Source organism: Cygnus atratus, chromosome 9 (genome assembly GCF_013377495.2).
Source record: "Cygnus atratus isolate AKBS03 ecotype Queensland, Australia chromosome 9, CAtr_DNAZoo_HiC_assembly, whole genome shotgun sequence".
Classification (NCBI taxonomy): domain Eukaryota; kingdom Metazoa; phylum Chordata; class Aves; order Anseriformes; family Anatidae; genus Cygnus; species Cygnus atratus.
The window spans coordinates 12459435-12485204 of record NC_066370.1 but is presented as its reverse complement, the minus strand read 5'-3'; the positions used below and the strand labels follow the sequence as shown (position 1 = coordinate 12485204).

At 45.7% G+C, this 25770-nt stretch overlaps 1 protein-coding gene across 1 annotated transcript; it reads left to right on the top strand.

Annotated features, from left to right (window-relative positions):
• Positions 1–1721: 1721 nt before the first annotated feature.
• Positions 1722–21729, top strand: KLHL6 (kelch like family member 6). Its single transcript, XM_035545112.1, has 7 exons — positions 1722–1981; positions 6632–6797; positions 11917–12366; positions 14806–15043; positions 18435–18637; positions 19575–19788; positions 21428–21729. The coding sequence occupies exons 1-7, from the start codon at positions 1722–1724 to the stop codon at positions 21727–21729; spliced, it is 1833 nt and encodes a 610-aa protein (XP_035401005.1).
• Positions 21730–25770: the final 4041 nt, after the last annotated feature.

Here is a 25770-nt window from a genome sequence, read left to right as displayed (position 1 = left end):
CCGCAGAGAAAGGCCTGATAAGATGAATTCCCTAAGGTCAAAAGTCATGACGATAAACAAAGAGAACCTAACCCAAGACAGGGTTAAAATATTGTGACTTCAAAACCACACCTGTTGTTTCTCAGAGGTCTTGTTCACTGCCTTATTGTATTCCCGGATCAGTATTTGGAGGGAAGATGGGACTAGATTAAAAAAGGAAGCATTCATTACCAGCAGTTAGCACAAAAGGCAGCAGGAACACATTTATATCAGCTGGGAAAGACAAACGCCAAAGCTGTGCACTGACTACACAAAATGAAGAAAAACGTATTACAAGGAAATAGGGTAAGGCTGGTGGGAGATTTCTCACTTTCCTTCCTCTTGATCATCCACACACAAGAACTGCCTGAATCCAGCCCTCTCTGACTGCCGCTTTCACCTCCCTCTTCTATGCTGAGCTTCCCCTAACACTGTTAGTTCAGCTATACAAACTGGAAGACAAAAGAGGAAACCAAACATACAATTAAAACCTGAGGACAGTCTAAACCAGGATTCCTAGAAGTAAGTATCACAAAGGCAAGGTCTGTTGGCGCTCAGGCTACCAGGGTTAGAGGTTAGCCCTATATTCCTCTTTGCGGAGGTGATTTTCTAACCCTCCGGTGTGAGAGCTTCCTGAGCTTGCCAAGGGATTTACCCTGTTACTTTCAATAGGCTGTGTGGCTTATTATTTCAGTCAGCTTGTGTTTATGGGTCAGCTTAGCTAGGTGACATCTGATTCAATTCAGTCTTATGTTGAAGGGAAAACTTGAGCCTTGTTCTCGTGGGCTAACCCTGGCGCTACCCTGTGGCAACCCCACAGCCAGGTGCTTGCCCTGCGGTCCCCCGACCACCCACCTTCATCCTGGGGGCTGCAAGTTCGATCTAGATGTGACTCAAGCTGCCTCTAGCAGCGGGATGATGGGGATGAGCACATCCACTGCTCCCTGGGTTCTGTCCTTTAGCTTCCACTGCTACCCAGAACTGGTGGCACGGCACTGGCTGCATGGACCCATGAGAGACATCACTGTGCCTGGTAGTGTGGCCTGAAGACCCTCAGCTGGGAGCTTTTTGATACTGCTCCATGTTCTGGAGAGAGTTACATTGATTTTACCTTAAAGAAAAGTGACCCGATGTTTGTCAGCTAGCATGTCGTATTGGACAGGAACAGCCACCTGGAAGGCTTTCTGACTATGTGACCATATAATTAAACAACAACAACAACAACAACAACAAAATAAAACAAACAGCTCCATGATTAATTACCACATACCTGGAAAAGAGACATTTAAAATAATACCCTCTTCCCCTTAGCTGCCCAGGCTGCCAGAAGTGACCTGATAGCCATGTGGTGCACCTATCGCTGCAACCAGCCGGCCTGGATAGGAGTGAAGGGCTGGTTTAAGGGTGGGAAGCAGGCCCTCCCTGTCACTTGTAATCTTCTCACATACAGAGGCATCTTAAGTCCTTTCTAAACATGTTGATACTGCCTGAAATTCACAAAGAAAGAAAGAAAAAAAAAGTCTTTGTTTGTGTTAACAGGATGAGAAAGTGCAAGGCTTCCTGTTATGCGTGTGTGACAGCTACAGATAAGCGGAGAGCTCTGGACAGGAAATCCGCCTAACTTCTGCAGTGTGACTCGTCTGAAGCTCAGTGACTCTTTTTAGATCGAAGCCCCAGCAGAATGCGACGGTGCTGGCCAGAAAATGGGTGACACGCTGGAGAAGAGCTCTGAGGAGCCCGCGCTCGCTTTGGACAATGAGTGTTCGACGAAAATGGGGGACCTGGTGGAAGTCTCGAATGGTGAAAAGGTCAAGTTTGACGATACAGGACTCTCCCTGGTGCTCCAGAACGGCCTGGAGAACCTTCGGCTTGAAAACTCCCTCACAGACGTCATTCTGTGTGTGGACAGCAGGGAATTCTCTTGTCACCGAGTGGTCCTTGCCGCAGCAAGCAATTATTTCAGGTAAGGCATGTTAAGAACCAAACCGAGAAACTTAATTTGTGTCTTACACTTGAACTGTAGATCTCCAAGGAGGGTAAACCGGGCAGTAAGCTCTGCAGCTTTGAGCAAGTCTGTGGTTCCTGATACCTTTTGGCTCTTTTTAAAGTTAAAGACTTAAAAAAGGCAGGTGTGAAGCTGTGGATTTGCTGGGGTTCTGGTACCAGCACCCAACAAGTCTGCTTGAGGCATGTAGAGAAAGGAATGGTTGGCAGACAAGTGAAAAATGGTGTTTTAACCAAATATCTGGAACCATAGTCCCTTATATTATCCTTTTGAGACCCAAGCAAAGAGGGAAATTCGTTCAGATTGTGGGGTATTTTTACTGTGATAGAAGTGGTATTGTGATACTGTGATATTGTTCTGTGGGAAAAATATATATCACATAAAATCGTTGAGGAGGAAAGAGTTGGAATTTTTCACTTTTCCTAATGTTACTGAAAATCAGCTGCAATGGAAAATATCAACTTGAAAGCAATTTTACCATTTCACCCCCTCTTTCTGGTCATCTTGAATTTTGCATTCTTTCACTACTACAGCATATAATTTATCTAAGCAAGAACAAATTTTAAACACACAGAGCAACTTGGTATCAGTTTTAACACAGATTTTCCACTATCGTTTAGACAATCACATTTGCATGGCTGGGATTTTTTTTTAATTTTTTTTTTTTTTACTGCTGAAGTGGTCAGATGACTGAAGAGCTACAGAGGAAATGTGAAAAAAGAACCTGTGACCACTTGTGACATGAGCAGAAAGCTAATTTTAATGGATTTAGTAAGCTGTGCTGGCACTGCCTGGAAGAACAGTTCTGGTTTTGTCATCTCATAAGAGATGGTATCTGTGAACATATGGAGATAGGTGTTATTTCTGCAGATGGACTATGGAGATAGTGTGAAAACTATGGCTATATGTGAAAATATGCAATGAAAAGCAGAGATGCCCACATATGTCTTACCAGCATTGTGTGCAGGAGGGACAGCAGATGCGCAAATTAAAGTAAGAATGACTACAATTTTACTTTGAAAAATAGCAATTGGAAATAAGTCTCTTGGAAAGGTGCTGCAACCAGAAGGGACCTCAACAGTTAAAAACAGCCAAGACAGTTTTCTGCTATCTACTGTCAGTCAATTTTGCATTCAGCCCATGGGATGGGTCATCCCATCTCATTGCACTCGCACATGTGTGCACGGATTGCCCCCCTGGTTGTTAGGGCTTCCTGGCTTCCTGGGGAGCTAGGATTCCTTATAGCACATTGTCTGCTTGTCTGTCAGTGCCTCTTATATCATAAGTCTTCTGGTAACTTTTGACCAAACTTGGCAAAGGGGCAGAAATCTCAAAACTGTGATTTTCCCCCAGGTCTGATGGAAATCAGCAACGAGGCAAGGTGAGATGCTGGGGCCGGGCCCCCATGGTGCTCAGCTGTGCAACCAGCACTGCGTCTGGGCCAGCCACCACTTGGGTGCTCAGAAGGAGCCAAGGCACACACTGCATTTGCTCAGTCAGACACGGGGAGAGAGGTGGCGGAATGCCTGCGAGCAGAATAATGAGAGAGAATGGAGGACTTGAGGAGGGGAAGCTGAGGTTCCTGTGGAGGGGGAAAGGAGGACAGAAGTCTGTAGGGGACTGAACTTCACTGGTTCTGCTCCTCACAAAGTGGCTTGTTCATTGTGCCATCATTCACCAGTAGCTGCATGGGCTGAAAGAAAGAAACTCTTGAACCACACCGTTCCTGTGAGCACTTACCATGCAATTATATGGCCTCTAAGACCCATGCACAGGAACAAAGCAAAGGGACCCTGTGAGCCATGGGCTGTCCCCTGCAGCAGTGTATTACACAACCCCCTTCCTGACCGTTGGGTGCCGTAACGTAAGCAATCCATAGCAGCTGATATAAGCATGGTTAAACAAAGTTAACAACAACTACTTCTTCCTTCAGCACTGCTTGAGAGTAGGTAGACTAGTAGTTCTGACATGTCCTGCATCTGTGAACATAAAAGAATTAACTCTCTCACTTCTCCTGTGTGAAGGTACCAAAGCAGAGAAGAGCAGCCCCGGCTGGCCACGGTGGAGCAGGAGCTTTTCCCTCCTGCATCACCCAAGGCAGTGGGAGAACAGGGCTGGGAGAGGTTGGAGCAGTATTTTCCAGAGCATCCTCAATCTCCAGCACAGTTGTTTGAAGTCATTCATCATTTCAAGCACAAGCATTCCAGCATGGGTGGATGCTTAAAATGTGCTTCACAAACTGTAACCCTTAATTTCTTTCATTGAGATTTCTCCCTGTTTTTTGTTAATTTACCCATTTTTAGGCATCTAAATTTGGCCCTGAGCTCCTCACTTCAGATGTGCCTTTCTTAAAATAAACATTGGTTCAAAGGCCTAGCTTAGAATTACACAGGGAACGGGAACCACAGAAAAAGACAACAAAATTGGTAGCCATATCTGAAGGGTTTAGAGCCCTGGAGAAAATAATGACAAACCTCTCTGGGTAAGCACAGGCAAACCCAGAGGATCAGAGGCAGCACATTTGTCCCCAGGAGCATGGTGTCAGGGTCTTCCCCCCCATCGGCTCGCAGGGTGAAGGTGCTCTCAGGCAGTACTGATGGCTATCCCCAGCTGACAGCTACCAAACACTCCAGCTTTGGGGGACAGAAGTGAAAGCTTTGCCTTCCCTCCCCGACAGAGAAGATTAAATACAAGACGGGAGCCACCAGTTTAAGAGATAAAAGGAACAAGAGCAGACAGCACCTGCACCCTCCGACAGCCCATTTCTCGTTCAGACAAAGCTTCTGGTGCCTGTCAGCTCTGTGCAATTGAAGCAGCAGTTTTGTACAAAGCTCCCTTTCTGCACTGAAATCCCATTCCCCTGGTGAAGTGGGCACCAAGTGCTTTTGTCTTCCAATAGACACCTGCCTCCATGCCCCTGACTTACACACGACATTCAACACCACCACACGTGGGAGAAGCCAAAGGGGAGCCCACTCTTGCGCCCACTGAGGTTAAGGAGCATTTCGTCTTCATGCTTTTCAAGCACACGGGCTTCAGGGACAACAGCAACCGGCCATGGATCAGAGCAGTGCACCAAAAATCTCTCGTGAGCTGAGATGAGTGAAAGGAAAATGAGACTTTTGGCTGAACACCTTTTGCAACTAACCTCTCCCCAACTATTCTGCTCAAAAGATAGGTCTCTTTACCAAAATGCAGCCTTATACACTTCGGTATTTCTCTTGCTATAAAATCTCTGCTGAGACAAGGGGTGGGGAGCAATTAGAGCAGAGCAGTTGATACCTCCCATCCATTTGCCAATCACCCTGCCTAACTGCTTTGCAAGAAAACCTGTTAACATTTCGGCTCCTGTAAGGTGTGTCAGTCAGACAGCTTGCTTGCTGTAAAACCGGGACCACTTTTCCAAGAAGACCTTTGACCTCTAGACATCTCCTGGGTTGCGGTGTCCTGTCAACATTTTATGTGACTAATAAAGAAGGGCATGCAGTGCAAAGAACACTACTAATTACACTTCAGCTCTGCCTGGTTTTCCCCAGTGCAGATACAAGAGGGCTCATGTGCTTCTAATCTGTTGAGCCAGGTTCCAAGTGATGTGAAATCTCACCCTGAATGCAGTGAGCAAGACTGGACTGATCGACCTGGTAAATAAAATCAAAAGCATTGCAAGAAACACTTAGAACTATGGATTGAAAATGCAGATGAATATGTGTTTGCCTTGCATCTTCCACAATGCAAAGAGGATTTAAATAGCTCTTAGAGAATCTTATTATATCTCGCATGAAAAATCTGACTAGTGCCAAACTTGTATGTGGCTGTTGCCTTTCAAATGCAGCATTAGCCATCAAAGGAGAGGTTTTACCACCATGCATGAAAACACTGGGCTTTCAGGCTAACACCAGTTCCTATTCATGGTTATCTAGACACTCCTCTGGCCCAGAGGTACTGACTCTGCAGTCCTACCAGAAGCTCCCAAAATTTAGCAGAGGAAAAAGTCAGCCTCTTAATTAAAAGCAAATCACTAAGTCTCCTGGCCTATCTCTGGTATTAATGGGGTCAAAGATAAGTCGGGAACCTTAGAGGTGAGGCCGTCAGACATGCGGATCTGGCCTGGACCTCAGGCTTCAGTCTGAGCAGCAGTCTGCATCTCTGAAGCACTGGGGTGTTGACCTTGCCAGGGTTATAAAATACATGTGCTACAGGTTAATGAAGTGTGGAGAATGCCAGTGGCTTGGAGGCTTGGGCTTAATGAGCTGTGCCTGTACTGGAAACGTGAGGGCATCTGTTAACAGTCCAGTAGGTGAGACATCAGTGTGGGCACATCTGCTCTGCAGCATCAGCCCAGACACAGTGCACTTCTCAGGGCTGCCTTTTGCTGCCATGGAGCTCCAGGTCTGCTGCAAAGTCCAGCTCCATTTGTGTGTGCCTTATCAAATGAGTAAAAAGGTATGAAAACAACAAAAGGATTTTCCTTATTACTTTGCTACAGGGCTAATTGCATAGAATATGAATCAATCAGAGTATTTTGTTTTGAAATCTATACAATCAAATGTTTTCAGAATGCCTCATCCTGTCTGGGCTGCAGTAAAAGACAAATGTCTTTCTTTCCAGGGCCATGTTCTGTAATGATTTAAGAGAGAAATACGAAGAGAAGATTATACTTAAAGGAGTTGACGCAGAAACCATGAATATACTCTTGGACTATACTTACACCAGCAAGATGCTCATCACAAAGCAAAATGTACAGAAAGTTTTGGAAGCCGCCAGCCTCTTTCAGGTACAGATAATCCCAATGCACTGTTCCAGTCCTGTCACTCTGGCAACACCATGCCATACCCAGTTTCAACATTGCATGCTTCTCCAATTTCATGGCTTCCAGGGGCGTTTGGCTTCATAGGCACCTACACTGTGGTAAAAATAGGCCGTCCCATCCCTGGTCTGGGGTGCACAAACAGGCAGCCACCTGGGCTCTGCCTTTGGGAGCTGCCCCCATGGGTGCTCGCCAGGCAGCAGGCCAGGGCTGCAGCTCCCCAGGGCCCCGCGAAGGCTGGTCGCTCCCCAGCCCAGCCAAGTCAGTGGAGCAGGAAGCCAGCTTCATCCCTCTCCATCACCTAGGCTCACCAGATAAAGTCAGCATCCTCCTTTGTAGGACTTGTGATGTAAAGAGTTTTAGTCCTGGCTGGGGACTGGTGGGAAGTCAGACTTGCGCAGCCTCACTCAGCCTTTGATCCATGAGGAATTCACGTGTCCTGTAAATCACCTGTGAGGTCTAGCAAATTGCAGTCCATGGTACCAAGCTGCAAATTGCTAACCAATTGCAACCAGCATAACCTGCCAAGTGCCAATGTGTGTATGTGTGTCCGGTCTGTACCTCCAGGAAGGTCAGAACACCCGACTCCATAGTCACCAGGGTTCATTATGCACTTAGGATTCTTGAATCTTTCAAACATGGCACGTATTACTCCGAGATGAGCCTGTGGCCTTTGGGGTAAATGACCTGTGGCGCTTGGTGTGGGGAGAGAAGGGAAAGTTATCTCAAGGTGCTCCCTAAACTAGCAAGGAGAAGGTGGTGCAGCTTTAACGTTGCCTGGGGCAGGAGTACAGTAGCTTACTGAAGTTTTCAGCAGCAGACCAATACTGCAAACTGGCAGCACTCAGAGATTGCTTTTGGCTCATTTTCAGGACACTTTCCTATGTTTTTTATTGTTTATTTATTTATTTGTTTATTTTTCTGAACCTTTTTTCCTTAGGATCATTCCTCAGGCTTTTTTATTATTTTTTCTGAAACTATTGAGAGCATACACTTATGTTTTTTCTTCTCTTTTCCCTATTTTTCTTGAAAATTACGACTAAATTTGATTGCCAGAGCTGGTGCTTTAAGAAAACTATCAAACAGTGTAATAGTAATGGTAAAATCATGAGAGTGCCATGAGCAAGAAAAGAAAACTACAAAAACCTGGAAAACTAGGAATGTTTTACTAAAAGCAGTGATTCCAAGCCTTAATGCAACTGTCTTGGATACTGTGATTTATAAGGCCTTAGAGCCTCACATTAAAGAAGGGTGAGGTTTTTGGCTGAAAATGTGTTTTGTGTAAAAAAGATTTAGTAACTATGAGCATTTTGCCAGTTTGTTTCTCCTATTTATGCTGAAGAAAAAAAAAAAAAAAGAGTCAAATGTTTCATTTCAATATATTATCAGCTAAAAAGATTAATGCTTTGATTTATTGTAATTGGGGGAGAGAGGGGGGGATTTCTTTCCTTTCCACTTAATGATGTGAGAAAACTGATTTCCAAACAGAACTTTTTTATCCAACTAGTAACAATTTTTGGCAGTGCTTCTTCAATCTCCATGACTTGACAGAGAACCAGAAAAGGAGTAACTTGCCCAGCTCTCGAGGTTCCAATAGAGACACTCCACTTTTCTCTAGAAACTATTTTTGCCTGGTTTCCTACAGGAAATAGTTTTACATAATTATGCCTTCTCTTAGTCCCTTCTAATAACTTTTAGCCAAATGCAGCCAAAACTGACAGCAGGGAGAGGTGGCAGGCTATGCGGCGGGCAGGAGGGCACGCCGTCAATGTGCTCTGTGCACACACATTTCCTTCTGGGGTAAAGAGGTGAAGGGTTTCAAGCAGGGAGCTGCTGAACAGTTAAGCCTCACCCTGAAGTGACCCCGAGGAATTTTTCCACCTAGAGCACAGTTGCAATGTGAGTTCAGCAGCCACCTCCTCTGCTCCGACTGTCCTGCCACCGCATCTGCACTGGCTGGTGCCGCCCCAGGCGGCGCCCGCTGCCGCACAGAGCAGCAAGCAGCACAGCTCATCCACTCACCTCCAGTGCCAGCATCTCAGCTGCTTCTCTGGGCTGCTATATCTGATGAAATTCCACTACAACCCTCACACCTGCCTACCTTCCTCCTGGCCCCCTGCGCCTCTCTCCTACCCCGCTGCCTCAGCATGGCATGTGTGAGGCGGGCACCTGAGCTGCTTTGCTGGAAACGAAGAGGTTGTGGGAAGAAAGCAGGCTCCTGCTCCTCCTTGGCTGTTATCTGAGGAGCTCCCTGTAGCCACGTAGCAGTGAACAGTGAGGGTGGTTGTGGCTGGACTGAGGTAGTTACACTGAGCTGCTGCACGGCGCCAGACCAGAAGGCCTGTTTTGCCAGTGAAGGGCTCCTCGGCAGTGCTGGCTCACGGGAGAAAAGGCTCAGAAAGCTGCCAGTCCCCAGAGAGCTGTCCTGCAAGGGTCACCGTGTCCCTTCGCTCCCTGCCCTGGGCCCCTGGGGGATGCAGGTGTCAGTTACGAGACGGGGCGTGCTGGGACAGAGCAGCTGCAGGGTGCAGGATCTGACCCCTGAGCACGCTGCACACAGCAGGATTATGAATATGGGCTTTCAGCCACCACTCTCCTCCCTTTCTGGGGATCAGAGCATGGGCAGGGCTACTGGCACTGCTTACATTAGATGGGCTGGATCAACACTGGGACAAGCAAGGACTTAAACTGGGAGCACAAGGTTTTATTATTCAGAGAGAAGGCCAAGTGGAGACCAAGCAAGCATATGGGATGTCTCCAGCAAGTAAGAATCTGCATTCAAAAGGGTATTAAAAGAAGGACCCCATTACTGGGGAAACTCTTCTCAGGGAAGAGAACTTTCAAAGAGGCTTTTAAAATGCCCAGGTCGCATGAGGAGGGATACTCATGGGAGAGAAAGATGGAAATGTTGCGTGCCAGAAGCATAAGGAAAGCAAATGAACTGGAGGCTCATTTGCACACCCAGCATGTTTGGGGGAGTTTTGGGGGGAGTTTTGTCTCTACATGGGGAGACAGAGCAGCACGGAGGTGAGGAGCAGCAGCCGGGGGAAGTCCTAGCTTGATACTCTCCTGGTCTCAGGCTAAGCCCCTGACAGGGGCCGTTTCTCACACCCACGCCTCGCAGTTCCGCATTCGTCTGGCTGCATGTGCAGCGACCCAGGGCGATCAGAGGTGCCTGCATGGCCGTTAAACCAGCACTGCCTGGGAGAAAACCTCCGGTGTCACCTGATGAGTATTGCTCCGAACAAGCCATGTGTCAGTAATCAGAGCACTGTACCATGGCTGGGCCATATGGTGACAACGTCACACTAGGTCTGTTCCCAGACTTGAGAATGACTTCACGGGTGACCTTGGCAAATCCCACCTATTTTTTTTCTTGCATCTCATTACTGCCAACTTTGAAAGAGCTAATGCTTAACCTTCCTCAGGGCTGTGAACTGCCTGGTGTTGGTAAAATCCTTCCAGGTCCTCAGGGAAATGCACCGGTGGTTTCTCAGCACGAGCCTCTCGCTAGCCCGGAGAATGGCCAACGTGAGCATGGCTGGCACCGGGGGGCTGCCGAGCTCTGCTGCGGTCCCATGGCGTGCTGCTGACATGTGTTCAACACAAATGGCAACAACATGTTCTGAGACCATGTGTAGCTTCGTTCATCAGTCAGTTGCATTTCTCTAAACTCTTGACCACATCTAAATGTAAAACAGGAACCAGGTAGTCTGCACCCAGCGTCTGCGATCGCTCAGCTCTGGTAAACAGTCTAAATGTGTCAACACAACGTTGCGGGTCTAGAAGATTCTACCCTAATTACTGAAACAAATCTAAATAGTGCTCAAAAGTGCATTTCCTTTGTTTCACTTCCTCTTTCCCCTTGAATTACTGTTGTGCAACTTTCCTCCGTGGGACAGAATGAGTTGAAATGGTCTGCTTGATGACGCTGGATGGAAAAAGGACCCAAAAGGCATGGCCAGAAATGCACAGCAACAGTCCTGACCCATCTTTCTGGATGTTACTATTTGCACTGCTCACTGACAAAACCAATACAAAATACTGATGTCCTGTCCACATCCGAAACCACAGAGGCAAAGGAAAGCCCAGGACAAAAACTTATAACCTTCCTACACAAAACAGGTTCCCAATCCCTGAATAATCACCAGCAACCCAGCTCACTTCGTAGTTCATGGCAAACGCCCCACTGATGGTCCAGGACCTGCACGTTTGGGACCCTCAGGTGGGGCTGTTGTGCCAAGCAAATTAATGACAATAGTTTCAATGCCCTATAAAACACAAACATGGGAAATTCTTTGATTAAGAAGACTCTGATTAAGAAGACACATCCATGTGTATGTATGTAGAAGGCACATCTATGTTTTTTGAAGGAAAACTAAGATCACTAAAATGTCCAAAGATCTCCCCCACAACACACCTTAGCCAGAAAGCTCTGGCTGTACAGCAACTCAAAAATTTGCTGGTGTTGAATCTCTTGCTGCCACATCCCCCAGCAGGACAGCATGGCTCTGGGGAGGGCAGCGCTTTGGTCCAAACCTTGCAGACCTCAGCACTCATTTTCCACCACCCTTGCAAGGCCTCAGACACACTCAAAGTTTGGATGGTGGGAGGATGAATGCAGACAGTGTTTGGAGCCACCCGCACTCCAAAACCAGACTCTCTTCAGCTTGATCTGAGCTGTCATTCAAGCTGAAGGAGGGTAAGCACATCTGAAGCCTGAGGGTCTTATCTGTGCTTTGTAACTCCATGGTTGTTACTGCTTTGAGATCTCATGGAGGGAAGAATGGTAGAAATACTTTTACTTTTGTGAAGCAGTTTGAACTCATGACTGTCACAGGTTGTCTGCGTCCAGCAAGAAGGAAAAGGAGCAATATGGATGCAGGGGAAAAAAAAACAGCAGGAAGAGGAAAATTTTATTTCAGACTGCAGATTCTTGGAGACACCTTGTCCTTGGATGACTGGTTTCTTGTCTCTCCCAGCTCCTTGCTGAACTGTGCATGGCTGGTGCAGAGCTCCTAAGCTCTCCTGTGCTGTAGTCGTACAAGTAACTGCTCTGTGCTATGTATGCTTTTTCTGTCCACAGTTCCTTCGCATGGTAGATGCTTGTGCCAGTTTTCTCACCGAAGCCCTTCAGCCAGACAACTGCGTCGGCATCCTGAGGCTGGCTGATGCCCACTCCCTGAGCAGCCTGAAACAACAAGTGCAGAACTACATTATCCAGAATTTCACCCAGGTCCTGCACTACGAGGAGTTCCTGGAGCTCCCAGCCGATGTTCTCTGCAGCACACTGAAGAGTGACGACCTTTATGTCACAGAAGAAGCACAGGTGTTTGAAACCGTAATGAGCTGGGTACGTTACAAGGAGTCGGAAAGGTTTCCTCTCTTGCCCTATGTGCTGGAGAATGTCCGTCTGCCCCTTTTGGACCCCTGGTATTTTGTAGAGACTGTTGAAGCTGATCAACTCATTAGACAGTGTCCAGACGTCTTTCCTTTGCTCCAGGAAGCAAGAATGTACCATCTGTCAGGCAATGAGGTGAGTAAAAAAGGAAGGTATTTGCTGCTCCTTTTAAATGCCTCATGCTTCTGCACAAAAATCCCATGGGAAGGAAGCACTACTATGAGGCAGAAAAAGAGGTATTCACACTGACCTTTCACTAATTGGTACTACTGAGAAGTCAAGGTTGGCTTCACCAGTTATCCTGACGATTTAGAAAGCATGGAAGCTTTTGGCAGCTTGTTTTAGTATCAAAGCATACAGCTTCCTGTTTGTGAACATCTGAGCTCAAACCTTCACACACAGACTTGAGGAGCTGAACAAAAACCCCAGATGACTTCCCTAGTGAAAACGCAAAGCAAATTGTACTGCTCCTCACACCTCACCACCTTAGCTAATATTTCAATCCCAAGAAAGGAAAAATAATTTCCACACTAAACTCTGTCACAAGTTGCAATGACCCTTCCACATCTGAGTATAGAACATCTCCATCTATTACGCATGGGCAGAAACCTTTCAGAAGGAGGGGGAAGAAGATGGTCTCGCCACAGAGGAGAGTTGTGTCCATCTTCTTCACTTCACAGCTCTCCACATTCAAAGAGACAGGCTTGTCCTGACATCCAGTCGAGTCCTGTCCTGCCTGCTCAAGTTAGGCTGTGGTAAATCTCCAGTTCCTCAACTGCCCATCCTCTCTGGAAAGTTAAGTATCAGCCATATCTCCTGGACCAAAATGTGGGGTAGAGGGGAGAGCAACCAGAGGTTGGATTTCATAACTGGAGCAAAGGCATGTGAGCGTGTGAGGAAATGTGTGTGCCTCCCCAGTCAGAGAGCCAGAAGAAGGTAGGAGGCCTCAGGCAAGGTGTTGTGGATCCATCAATAACAGTGGATGTGAGCCACTGGAGGGGAAGGGCAAGGGTGACCTGGGTGCTGGTGGCTGGGTTAGACGGTTCCCAGCCACGCAGGGCAAGACCGGCTGCCCTGGCGGGAACTCCCCGAGAAGGCATTGCCCCACACGCATGCAGACTGGGGCCTGCTCTTCAGTGCCAGCGGTGCTTCAGGTCGGTGCGGGACAGATAAAAGAAGTGTTGCTCAGGGCTGAACACTCATTACACTCACCTTCAAAGCGGCAGCCGCAGTCCTGCCAGCTATCCCGCCTGAGGCTAACGCCGGGAAATGGTGACAGATGGCTTAAAAAGAGAATTATGAAAGCCAGAAAGGTATGAGATGTCTAAAAAAACTTGCCTAATGATTTGTTAAGCATAGGGAGAAGGAAAGGTCTATGTCTGTGTAAATAATCTTTTTAAATACAGATACATTATGCCATTTTATAGGAACATACGACAAGTAGTTTAAAACTGTAAGCAAGCTGCTTTTTGCCACAGCATTTAACCTGGGGTTCATGGTCTGCTTCTCTAGGGCATGCACAAGGGAACAATTGCAACTTGATTCTCACCAGGTGTAGGATTTCTGCAGAGCTCTCCCAGCAGGTTGGCAGATGCCCTGTTACATGGCAGAAGCAGAGGAACACCTTTATGTGTTCCCCTTACCTTTGAGACCACATTTCTTCCATTATGAATTACTGAGGGGTATGAAGACAATTATTCCTTTTCTCCTTCAGCACAGAGCTGGCATACCTTGGGACACAGTAACACACTCATCTGCACTTGTCTGCAAGTATTTCCTCCAAGCAGAGCAGAAGTTTCCAAGCACCCCCTGCATTCTTTGCTCCTGGTGAACATCTACCCAGGAGGTGACTTTTTCCAGGGTCTCTGAGACAAAGATCTGGTTCGATGGAGTGAGCCAACGGGCAGTAAATTACAACTATCCACGTTTCAGAGTCTGGTGCTGGTTTTAAGTAAATCTTCACATTTTGGCTTACAATTAAATCTTATAAACAAAGAAACAAATTTTTAAAAATACGTTAGAGAATTACTATTGCTTTGACACTTTAACATATGTCTTCAGGACAAATAATGAGTGTTTAATTTCTAACATTTCTAGTTTAATTGCTAGCACTCCCTGCAGTCTTGCTCTCTCCAGGCTCCCCAAGGCAGGCACAAACCCTGTGGCCCTCCTCCTACCTTGCCCTCGCTCTGCCAGCCCCAAGGAAACCTCTCCTCATCAGCTACTCACACGCACGCAGCCTTTGTCACTCCTGTTCTCACTGTAATGGCTCTCGGTGCCACGCCGGGAGCTCCCAGGAAGGTGCTGGGATCTGAAAGGAGCCTTGCAGGTAATCAAAAATGACCAAGTCTAGTGCTGGAGAAATCCTGAAAGCAACCTCTACTGCAATGCTTCTAGGATGTTTTCTAGGCTTTCAGCTTAGAGACCATCTGATAACTGGTTCGTCTGATTGTAAGCCAGTTATGATTTGCAAAATAGGTAATCAAAAAATAGGTCAGCAGACCTTTCTGTAATCGTAGGTGTAAGTGCCCTGTGTACTCACTCTGTCTTGCTTGCATTTTTGCTTGCATTTAGATTATTACAGAGAGAACCAAGCCCAGGATGCACGAGTTCCAGTCTGAGGTGTTTATGATCATAGGGGGCTGTACTAAAGATGAGAAATTTGTAGCAGAAGTGACTTGCCTGGATCCGTTGAGGCGAAGCCGCCTGGAAGTAGCCAAATTACCAATCACAGAGCAGGAGACGGAGAATGAGAATAAAAAATGGGTGGAGTTTGCATGCATTACGCTAAAAAATGAAGTCTACATATCGGGTAAGGAACAAGACCTGGGGAGTGGATGAGGGGTGCACACGGTTCTCACAATCAGTTCCAGCTTTTATTGAGAGCATGCTTGAGGCTGCTTTAGAGGAATTAAGCACTACAGGTATTCCTAGCGCTTTGGCTTTCAGCAGGCTCCAGAAAAGTGCCAGATGACACTGCCTGACCCTGGCAAGAGTTTTAGCATAGGATTCCTTTTCAAACAATACTCACCTATATGCAGGGCTACTTGTGTGCAGCACCCTAAACACCCAGTGACCATGGCCACAGAAAGGCCCCCGAGACCTGTTTACCAAACATCAAATGAAGAATGCTTGCTTCAGCATCTTCTTATAAGAAGTCCACTAGCAGCTCTGCATGCGTAGAAATAATATGCCAGAATCTGACTCACTCCGCAAGAATCAGTCCAAAATTTGCAGGGAACTGTCACCACTGCTTGGCTGCTACCTGAAAACTGCACTTTTGGGAGCACTTCTGCAGCGCATCGTCCAGGACTCTTGAAGTGCCCACCTGCTAAAGGCACTATTAGAAACCCAGTGGTCCAGACACACAGCATGGGTCCATTTACAGGCCCTCATCCTGAGAGCTTCAGAAGGTGTGTTTACCTTCCCACACAGCTGCAGTCGAGTGCCATGTAAGAGGCTGATCTTGGAGCTACAGAGTTTTTACTTTGATGATCAGAAAGGTTAAACTCAAGCTTGTTAATCATTACAGTTTCACAGCTAGTTTTGATGGTCTGTCAAAAACAAGTTTGGTGCTCTTGATCTGCTTTCCAGAGGAAAATAAAAAAAAGACAGCAAGCTTGTTTAATTATTGTCACATTACAGACCACGATACAGAGCAGTGCCTCCATGGGTAGGAAACCTTTTCCTGCAAAATCATCCACCAAATGCTATTCTTGCTTAAAACAGGAAAGTAGAAAGGATGTGTGAATTCAGAGGAGGGAGGGCTAAAGTATGAATGCTTTGTTTAAGTATGATTTGCCTTCATTCAAATACTTTCCATTGCTTTTTCTCTTTTGGAAATCCAGATTTTTATTACTTCATTACAATTTAAAGTTTATTAAATTTTTATCCTGAGATGAGAATTAGATTATTCCTTCCCTAGTTACAAATAAAGGAGTTTTTTTCTTTCAGCCAGCCACAGGGAGTTTCTTCTTACTTTGGTGGCAGACCCTCTATTAAAGGTTAGCTCTGGAGAGGAACCTAAGTCAAACACCCTGACTAGGGAACATCCCTCACACCTTCACACCCTTGAGTGCTGAGGTCTCTTTTCCATTTGCCTTTAATCTCTTACCCTTTCCTCTTTCTCAAGGTCACAAGCTTTTTGCTTTCTCTTATTCCTGTCATCTTTTCCAGTGACTCTTCGCTTTTCCTTTATGTTCTATCCAGGCTACCTCCAGGCCAGGCTAACACATCCCCCGTTGCGGTGAGTATCAGCTGGCTTTCCTCCTGCTGCCAGTCCCACAGGTCCTCTGTCTTCCTTCTCTGCATCGCCTCATGTCTTTCACTCCCTCCCTCTCTCCCTCCATTCCCTCTTGCTTTTATTATACCTGCTTTTCACCCTTTCCGCTCAAATAAAGGGTGGGCCAAAGTCCTCAGCAGTATCCTTCCAGCTAAACCAAATTATTCACAGTTCATTCTCTTTTAAACATCTGCCTCCTTCCACTCTGCTTGCTTTCTTCTAGCTCCTGTGGCTTGGTTCTTTTCTAACTTGACTTGCATCTTTCCTAACATGATCTCCCCTCCCACAAGTTCATTTCCCTCTGTATATTGTTTGGAGTCTCCCGTGCTCTTTTAGCTTCTGAACAATAGGAAAGTCCTTTGCACAATGCGTTACTACTTTTAGATCACTATTTCCCCAAGCAGTTTAAACAGTTTGACTAGATGGATAGAAACATGTGAAGTGTAACTAAAAATGCCAGGTATTGTCCTCACCATTCTGTTACTTTCACTAATGTAGCTACATTTTTTTCCTGAAATTAGAAAGAACTGTGGTCTAGAGAAAGAACAGAAACAGAATAAATCTCCAGTTCTCTCAAAAATCTCTCCCTGCTCCCTGGTGTACAGCAAATTCTTCCCCCTGGTCCAGCTCAGGCTCCTGCCAGAGCTTTCAGCCTGTGCAGGGAAGCACAAACTCATGTAAATGGAGGATTTCAAAGGAGGGGGGTAAGGGGAACACCTGCAGCCTCTCAGCCTTATTGTACGCATGAATGCTGCATTCAGGCCCTTCAGCCACTTGAGCTATTTGAGTGCAAATAAAATTCGACACATACATGTGAAAAATACTTAGACAAAAGCATTACAAACGGCTCTTTCTAGCATGCTAATTATCTCCTATTCAATCTGCTATTTGGCCCAGAGATGAGCCCATCACTTTTCAGTGATCTGGCTGCTGTACAGAATACCAATGAAGGCAGACACTTTCTCAATGGAATATGAATTCTCTTTTCAGTATATTCATCAGTGAAGCAAATGTTTAATCTGATGACAGAGCAAGCTACTCATCTGTGCACGGGGTTTCAGGCTTAACTAGTTCTGTTTGTATTCCAATTACATCTAAAATGATGTGTAAACAAAAGTACTGGTTAAAACATTACTCTCTGCTTTAGAATGAGAAAGATTTACTTGCAAGTCAGCTTTAGGGTGAATTTACAGGGTCCAATTCTGATCTTCAGTGTATAAGTATGAAGTTAACCCATGTCAGCAGAGAAAGAGACCAGAAGGAGAGGTATGAAAATGAGATTCCAGACATATGGCCCCAGGATGACTAGGAAAACTTCTAACACTCATGCAGGACTACTATGGACTAGGGGTTCAGGCAGGTCTTCTCCATTTGCCATATAAAGCGCTAGCCTGGCTGAGTAGATCTGCCCTGCACAAACTGGCAATTCCCCAGAGCAGGCCTGCCTTCAAGGGATTTGGCACTCCTGACTGCAGCAGTTGCCGCTATCTCATTTAAAGCACGTTTGCTTATTTGTCAGCTCTCAGCATCCTGCAGAGCCCCTGCAGTGCACAAAGATCTCCTGCATATTACCATGCCCTGTGCGGTTGGCATTTCACTCGGTGTTAAAATGGAAGTGCCAAAGTGGCAAAGAAAAGGTTGTGGTGCACTGAAGTGAGGAACAGTGATTTTTATTTCCTGAGTATTTGCTGCAGAAATTGTTTGGAGTTTCCTTCACTAGCAAATAAACCATAAATGCAGAAATTTTCTCCTTGTATAACAGGGCCAGGCCATTGGTGTAGGAAACTTAAGAAGCTAACAGTCAGGACCAATGATTTCTTTATGAGCAAGCCTTATTAAAATTTAAACATATTGAAGATTTTGAGGAAATAAAAGCTATGGTATGATATTTACATGTGTCATGGTGTCATGTACACTGCAGGTGGCAAAGAAACACAGCATGATGTCTGGAAATACAACGCCTCCATCAACAAATGGATACAAATCGAGTATCTGAATATTGGGCGGTGGAGGCACAAAATGGCTGTGTTGGGTGGCAAAGTGTATGCCATTGGAGGGTTTGATGGCCTGCAGAGAATCAACAGCATGGAAGCATACGATCCATTTCATAACTGCTGGTCAGAGGTAAGATACTGCATCATACAACTTCTGACTTATTTGGAACATCTGAATCAGAAAACGTTAAGGTACTGAAACATAAAAATGAAGAAGACAGACCTAGTACAGTTCTTTTAACATACTTCTGGTTGGTGAACACCCTAACCATTTTCTCTCTAGAAATGCATATCCTTCCGAAACCAGAAATCACAGGATTACCTGCCAAATTGTGACACACCTAATGCCTAACTTTACTTTTCTTAGTTGGCTTTTAAAGCTGGCACTCCATAAAGCACCAAGTAAGAACACAGTGTATATGAACCACAGCACAGGCTGCAAACTATCCCTCTGATATATAAGATACAAAATCAACCTGTGCATTATATATGCCATGGATTGCACATTTGTGTTGAAAGTGCAGGTTTCAAGGTAAACAGGATGGAGAAAAAATAGTTCTAACTACTTCAAACGCTCAGAGTATTAGACAGCCAATAATCCATGAAATTAGTGAGATTAGGCATCATAAGAGAAGATAAATCCTAGTTTTCAGATGATGCAACGCACTGCAGAGAAACTTAACAATCGGAGCTGCAAGCAGAAAGATCAAAGATCACTATGAACAAATTTCTTGGGTTTTCTTTTTGTTTGTTTTTGATGTACATAAGTATGTAAAGGAGATCTGGGGCATTTCTGACATTTCCTAGCTTTTGAATTGCTGACAATGTAATTTTAATAACAGCTTTTGAACTCCGCATATTTTTATTAAGGGATTTATGGTCTTAAAAAAAAAAAAGAAAAAAGAAAGAAGTACTTCTCCCTAATTCTTAAATATATATTATTCTCTGTACCCTACTGATCACCTTAAAAGGATGTGTGACAAAATTCAGCAGGCTGCCACCCTATAGTTGTCAGTTTCACAACCTGAAATCAAAACAGCCACTAATCATTTTTTATGGTCACACAGGCTGCTCCTCTCATGGTCAATGTAAGCTCCTTTGCAGCAGCGAGCTACAAGAAGAAGCTCTATGTGATCGGAGGAGGACCCAACGGGAAGCTGGCGACAGACAAGACTCAGTGCTATGACCCTGCAAACAACACGTGGAGCCTGAAAGCTCCCATGCCAGTAGAAGCCAAATGCATCAATGCTGCAAGTTTCCGTGATCACATTTATGTTGTGGGTAGGTGGAGCATTAATGTTCTGTCTTGTCCAGACACACCAGGGCTTGTTTCTGTGTGTTGGCTTTACCCACAAACTCTATGGAGTGTAATCAAATGGTCAGATGACCTCCCACTAAGCCTACCAAGGATGGGAATCTGGTACATTTACAAACAGTAGAGAGGAGTCACCAAGTCAAACCCCCTGACAGCGTGGTAGCTATCTTGGAAAGCTGGAGATTGCTCAGAGACAACTTAAAGCTGTCCAAAGGTGGGTGTGTAGTGGCAAGGGCATGAGCTTGTGGCTGTGTTGTGTCTCCCTCTCCTCCCCAGGAGCATTACACAGCCCAATGCACATGGGATTTATGCAGGGAAATGAGTACTAGGAGCACTTCTTGGGAGCAGAGCCACTGACGCCCACCTCTTGACTAGATCATGGCCGGGGCTAAGCACTCTGTCAGCTACCAGAACTGGAAGCAAAGACAGAATAACAGGAGTTTAATAGTGGTGAGCTGTACTGTGGAGGGAGGAAGGAGCCTGTACACATCTCCAGATGATGCCTGCCAAAAGGAAGAGGACCATTTGTTTCAAAAACCTGAGCCCTGAAAAGTTCCCTTTCCCTCTCTCAGCCTTGGTGCAGAAAGTTTCTCCCTTACAGTATCATCAATACGGTGCTGAGGGCTGGCATAGAGCCAGAGAATCACCAAATAGTAAGTGGTGTGCTGAAGGCAGATCTATAGTGTGCATGTGTGTCACAGTGGCTGGACCATCCCTCCAGTACTGGACTATTATTGTCCAAAGCAACTTTTAGTACAATACAACAGATAAATGCTTAATTTGGCAACAGGTAGGATCTCAGGCTTTGTAGCAACTCATCAATAATACCATGGCTTCTAGGTTTCCTTGGCCCTATTCAATACAGGTGATGTAGAAAACACACCCAGTCTTTGCAAATTTCAGAATAGGAACCATTTAGCTGTTTGTATTCTCAGGAGGAAATAAATTTCCAGAGATTTTCTTGGGTACTGAGGCACTGACTTTTTTTTTCAAAAGAAAAGGACCTTGTAAAATTGGGAAAGGGGTACAAAACGTTTCAAGAATGACTGCAGATTTGGAAAACATGGAGAAAATGAAGGTCACTCTCTGTTTAGCTTATCCATAAGAAGTTTACAAGCTCAGTTTAACAAACCCCTAAAAGAGGAAGGGGCTTCTGAAAACAGCCAGATTCAGGCCAAAGGTAGTTTAATGGGAAGGTGGACACTGACTTTAGAGGAGTCAGTGCAGAAATCACATATCCATTTCTAATCATGACAGCTTACCACACACAGTCCCTCATGATCTGAGCTCTTTTAGACAAGTTTGTATTTTTCTGAAGTCGTGTCCTTAGCTGAAACAGCAGATATGACAAAGGTCCATTGCTGGGTGCACTGTGGTCCTGCTGCATGTTCTGGCCTTAAATTCCACAGCCTTGTGAACAATAAGTGACCTTCTGTGGATCTGGCTGTCAAAACAATAATGTATCCTGTGACCTTGTTTTTTCTTAGCTTTGGGTCGTAAATCATTCTTACAAATGTCAGGAATGGAGCCTTGCTGAAGTGGGTTGTTTAGCTAAAATCTCTTACAGGAATGGCTGGCGCAAACTGATATCCATTTCCTCTCCAGGTGGGGCGATGAAAGCACTCTACTCGTACAGCCCCCAGGAAGATACGTGGTGCCTCGTGACTCAGTTCACCCATGAGAGAGCCAGTTGTGGGATTTCTCCTTGCAACAACAAGCTGTTTATCACCGGGGGCCGAGATGAAAAGAACGAAGTTATTGCAACAGTGCTGTGCTGGGACCCTGAAACTCAGAAGCTGACTGAAGAGTGTGTCCTGCCTCGGGGGGTGTCTCATCACGGGAGCGTTACCCTCAGGAAGTCTTACACACACATCCGTAGGATTGTGCCCGGGGCAGTTTCTGTCTGACCGCAGGAAAACTGCACAGAAACCCAATACCTCAGTGCCCCCATGGCACAGACTGCAATGATGATGTTTTTTAGCTGTAGGTAGCAATGGATGGCAATACAGCCGCTAGGGTCGTCTGGGGAATATCTGTATATATGCTCAGCCCTTGCATTTCCTCTGTACAGTACATCCTTAAATTATCTTAATTCCTTCCCTCCAGAAAAAAGAAAGGGACCAGCTGTAGTTTACTCCTGCCAATAAAGTACCTCCCATCAGGCAAAGAAATGTGATATGTAGGTGGGAAGTTTACTTCCCCGCTATATCTGCCCTGAGACATGCTTGAACTGGCTCAGCTTGGCCCTGAAGTTTATTCAACTATTTATTGTGACTAGTTGGATTTGCAGCACCTACTAGTGAAACAGAAGATGCTTTTTGGAATGAAAGATTTGTAACTTTGGTAAAACTCAATGTTGTTTCCTCCAAAGCTGTGCTTTTTCTTAGTGATTGGCACATCAGCTTAAGTTAAAACTGTTTTGTTTGTTTGTTCACTTGAGGACACTTCATTAGGTTTTCAGTTCTGAGTGATGAAAAAAAATCCATCTCAATTTGCAAGCCTTGCTGTCAATCCCAGGAAAGAGACAATGCAGGCTGCAAATATAAATGAACGCTAACCTTGTTCCACTGAACATTCGTTGTCGCTGTTTTCTAATAAAGCAGACCAAAACCTAGCTTCCCCTTTGTTCCGTTCTGGTGTGGTTTACTCTTCTGCCTGAAAGGCTTTCTCCTGTCGCTAGCGAGGTACACAAGTGGAGAAGCAGTGTCCCCGGGCTGCTCACATCTCTGCCTGCGTCCCCGCTGGGTGGCAGTGCTCTCCAAGGCTTTTCCTCGTGGGTTTTGACTTCCTGGAATGCAAATGGACAGAACAGTCTGCTGGAAAGAAAAACAGTTCCAGGTACTGTACCCAGTCTTATCCCTGGGACCATCACATGCTGTACCAGAAGGGGCTAGGAGGGCTGGAGTCTCAAGCCTCAGCATCTGGGTCAGTTGCAGAGAAAGAAAAATAAACACTGAAGAGGTCATGCCTGGGACACTCTGGGACACTTCTGGCCAAAGGCTGGGAACATATTCTCATCCCTCCTCCCCTGCCTAGCTGCTGGAAAGAGCCAACCCACCAGTAAATCAAAACTAGAGAACACTGCACAAAACAAATTTGTTCAAGCAGAGAGCACCAACTCCTTCCAGCTTCCCTCCCTCTCTGCAATGTCTCATTTTGCCTTATACAGTATTAAAAATAATCTCTCTCTCTCATGTTGGTCTGAGATAAAAATGTGTCTTCCTGAATTTCAGCACACTAGTTCCAGAGTGCTCGGTGGTACCATGGGGCCCCCGACCACACCGATGAGTCTGTCACAACTCTGCGGGGCTGTGCAGGACAGGCACAGACTGTGGGGCAGGTGCGTGCCCCTCAGGGGGGCTCCACTGTATCCTTCCCCCATAAAACCCGCTAGAAATCCGGTCTCTTTAATTTACCCCATTCCTCAAAACTCAATTCTGTAATTCCAGCTCATCCCCACATTTTTGTATTTTAAATCTTCCTATAGACCTTCAATCTTCAACTATTTTTAACTTATTTATTTTCCTTTATGCCCTTGTTCTGCAGGGTGCAGCACTTCTCATGCTCCCACACTGGTCCAGACTGATCCTGCTCTGCTTTTCAGAGGGTGTGAAGAAATGCCCTCTAAAAAAAACTATTTATTTTCAACAGGTTTTCATGAACAAGGCACCAGTTTTGACCTGGCTAGCATTACTGGCAGGTGTGCAGGGACAGAGAAAGCGGGTGGGTAGGGGAGTCTCCCCTTCCTCCTTGCAGATCTGCACTTGCCTCCCTTCACCTGGTGCCAAAACTAATGATAGCTGCCATCAAAGCTGACCAGTTCCTCCTACTGGGAATCATCCTGAAAACCAGTAGCCCTCAGGAGCTGCTTGCTGATTTTCTCCCTGCAACATCAGCAGCCATTTTTTTTTTCTTGAGAAAAATAATCCACTGTGTTGGAAAAAGTTGTCCTAATAAACTTCAGCACACAAAATCCGTAGCTCTGCTTAGCAGACACAGAAAACAGCTTCTTGTCTGATCTGTGCTGGCTCCCCAGACAAACCTGCAGAGCTTGGACAAGCACTTGCAAGACCATCCTTCGCTGACAGCCATCAGACCACAGAACCATAGCTTGGCTCCTTTTCCTCTCCTAGCTCCTGATATTCCCCCAGAAATTTGGATGTTTTATTAGCAGTTCATGAAGAGTTGGTCTTATTTGCCTTTCAGATTGGTACCTTCTGTCCATATTGTACCTTTCTGATTTATGTTCCAATTGGAAGGACTAGAAGCATACTGAAAAACAAAAACACTCAGCATCTGTGGTTTCATGAAGACACCAAAAATCATCACGAGGCTTGTGAAAAAACGGCAACAACTCGCAGTGCTGTGCCCTCAGCTACCAGCAGCGAGGTGAGGGTGGAGACTGCACACAGCAGAGACCAAGTTTCAAGGAAACTTGTCATTTCCTTTTCCTATCAGGTGTTCTCTCTCCTTTGTCACACACACCCGCCTCCCACAGGGAATGGCCACAAGCACAGTTTCTGTCTGAAGGATGCACGGTGTCTCAGAGTACAAAAAGAGTGACGAGCAAGGCCAAGAGCTGAGTGGGACCTGTCTCAGGGCAGCTGCTGAAAGGCAGCACTGGCTTCTCAGGGCTCCCTCCAGTGCAACCAGGCAATCGCTGGTTCCCTTCTGACCTACCGCTGTACCAAAGTTCCCTTTGAAAATGCCAAGGTAAACTGATGGAGTGGGAGTGGGCACTCCGATATCAATCGCTAAAACTGCAGGAGGCTAATCAGTTCTACTGAATAATTACTGAAATTGCAGCAAATGAAGGGAAATCTAAATCCAAAGCTGTACGACTGTTTATCTGCCTGGGGACTCTGTTTCTCATGACACTGAAACTGCTCTAATTTGGGGTGCAGATCTAAGCGCAGATTTAGCGATTTTTCCAGCGCTGCAAGGCGCAGAGCCAGCTCCTGGGAACACAGGTCAGACTCTCTCTAGTCTGCAGGTTACAGGCAGAATGCAGCTGCACTGTGAATCCAGCTTAAAGGGGGAAGAGAGATGCGGTGAGCTCAGTGACAATGTCGGCACAAGAAAAAAGGGGAAGAACTGACCAGGGGTGCAATACATTTAGGCTACAAATTGGAAGACTTTTCATGACTCACGCTATAGCAATTTATTGAAGGATTACTGCCCCCAGCTGCCAAATCACATGTTAGAGTCAACTGCTCTCCATTTCACTTTAAATTAAAATGCTGGGCAGACACCCTGACATCCAATAAGTTCCTTTATGTGACCTTGGAGAGGCTGATAGCTGGGCTGTGGTAAATAGTCTCAATCTGAATTTCCAGAGCTTATCTGGGGACATCCTTAGAAGGCTGCTAATCACTACCGCCCTGAAGCTCTGGGAAGTGAGGAGGCATAACTATTTTTAAGATGAAACTCAAGACATTTATGAGAAGAATTATAGGAACCTCGTGCCTGTGATACTGCCCTGGTGATACCTTCTGTCCTATTCAGATATACAGGGGAAATCCCCAGAGGTAAATGATTCAGGTATACGGTGTGTTTCTCGTATGCATGCTGGTACATGCTGCTTTTGTATCAAACAGCACAGCAGTACATTATGGGAAGAAGTTATGTACAAGCAGTCACTTAAGAAAATCTTGCCTATCTAATGTTAAACCACCTTAAAGTGAGTTAATAAAATAGCATCAGCCCTCCACGTGGATGACTTTTTTAGAATTCAGTTCAACTTAACTAATTTCACTTCAACTAAACTCTTTTAGCCAAACACCCGTTCTAGGAAGGAGTTCAAGGACACTTATAAGACGACTGCATTCATCTTTCTTAGGTCATTTCCACAAAACTGTTTTGTTTGCTTTGTCGTTATGATATCACTGTAGACAAATTTCCTATGTACATAAACTTGCCATGATCACCAATTCCTTCTTTCAGTGTCC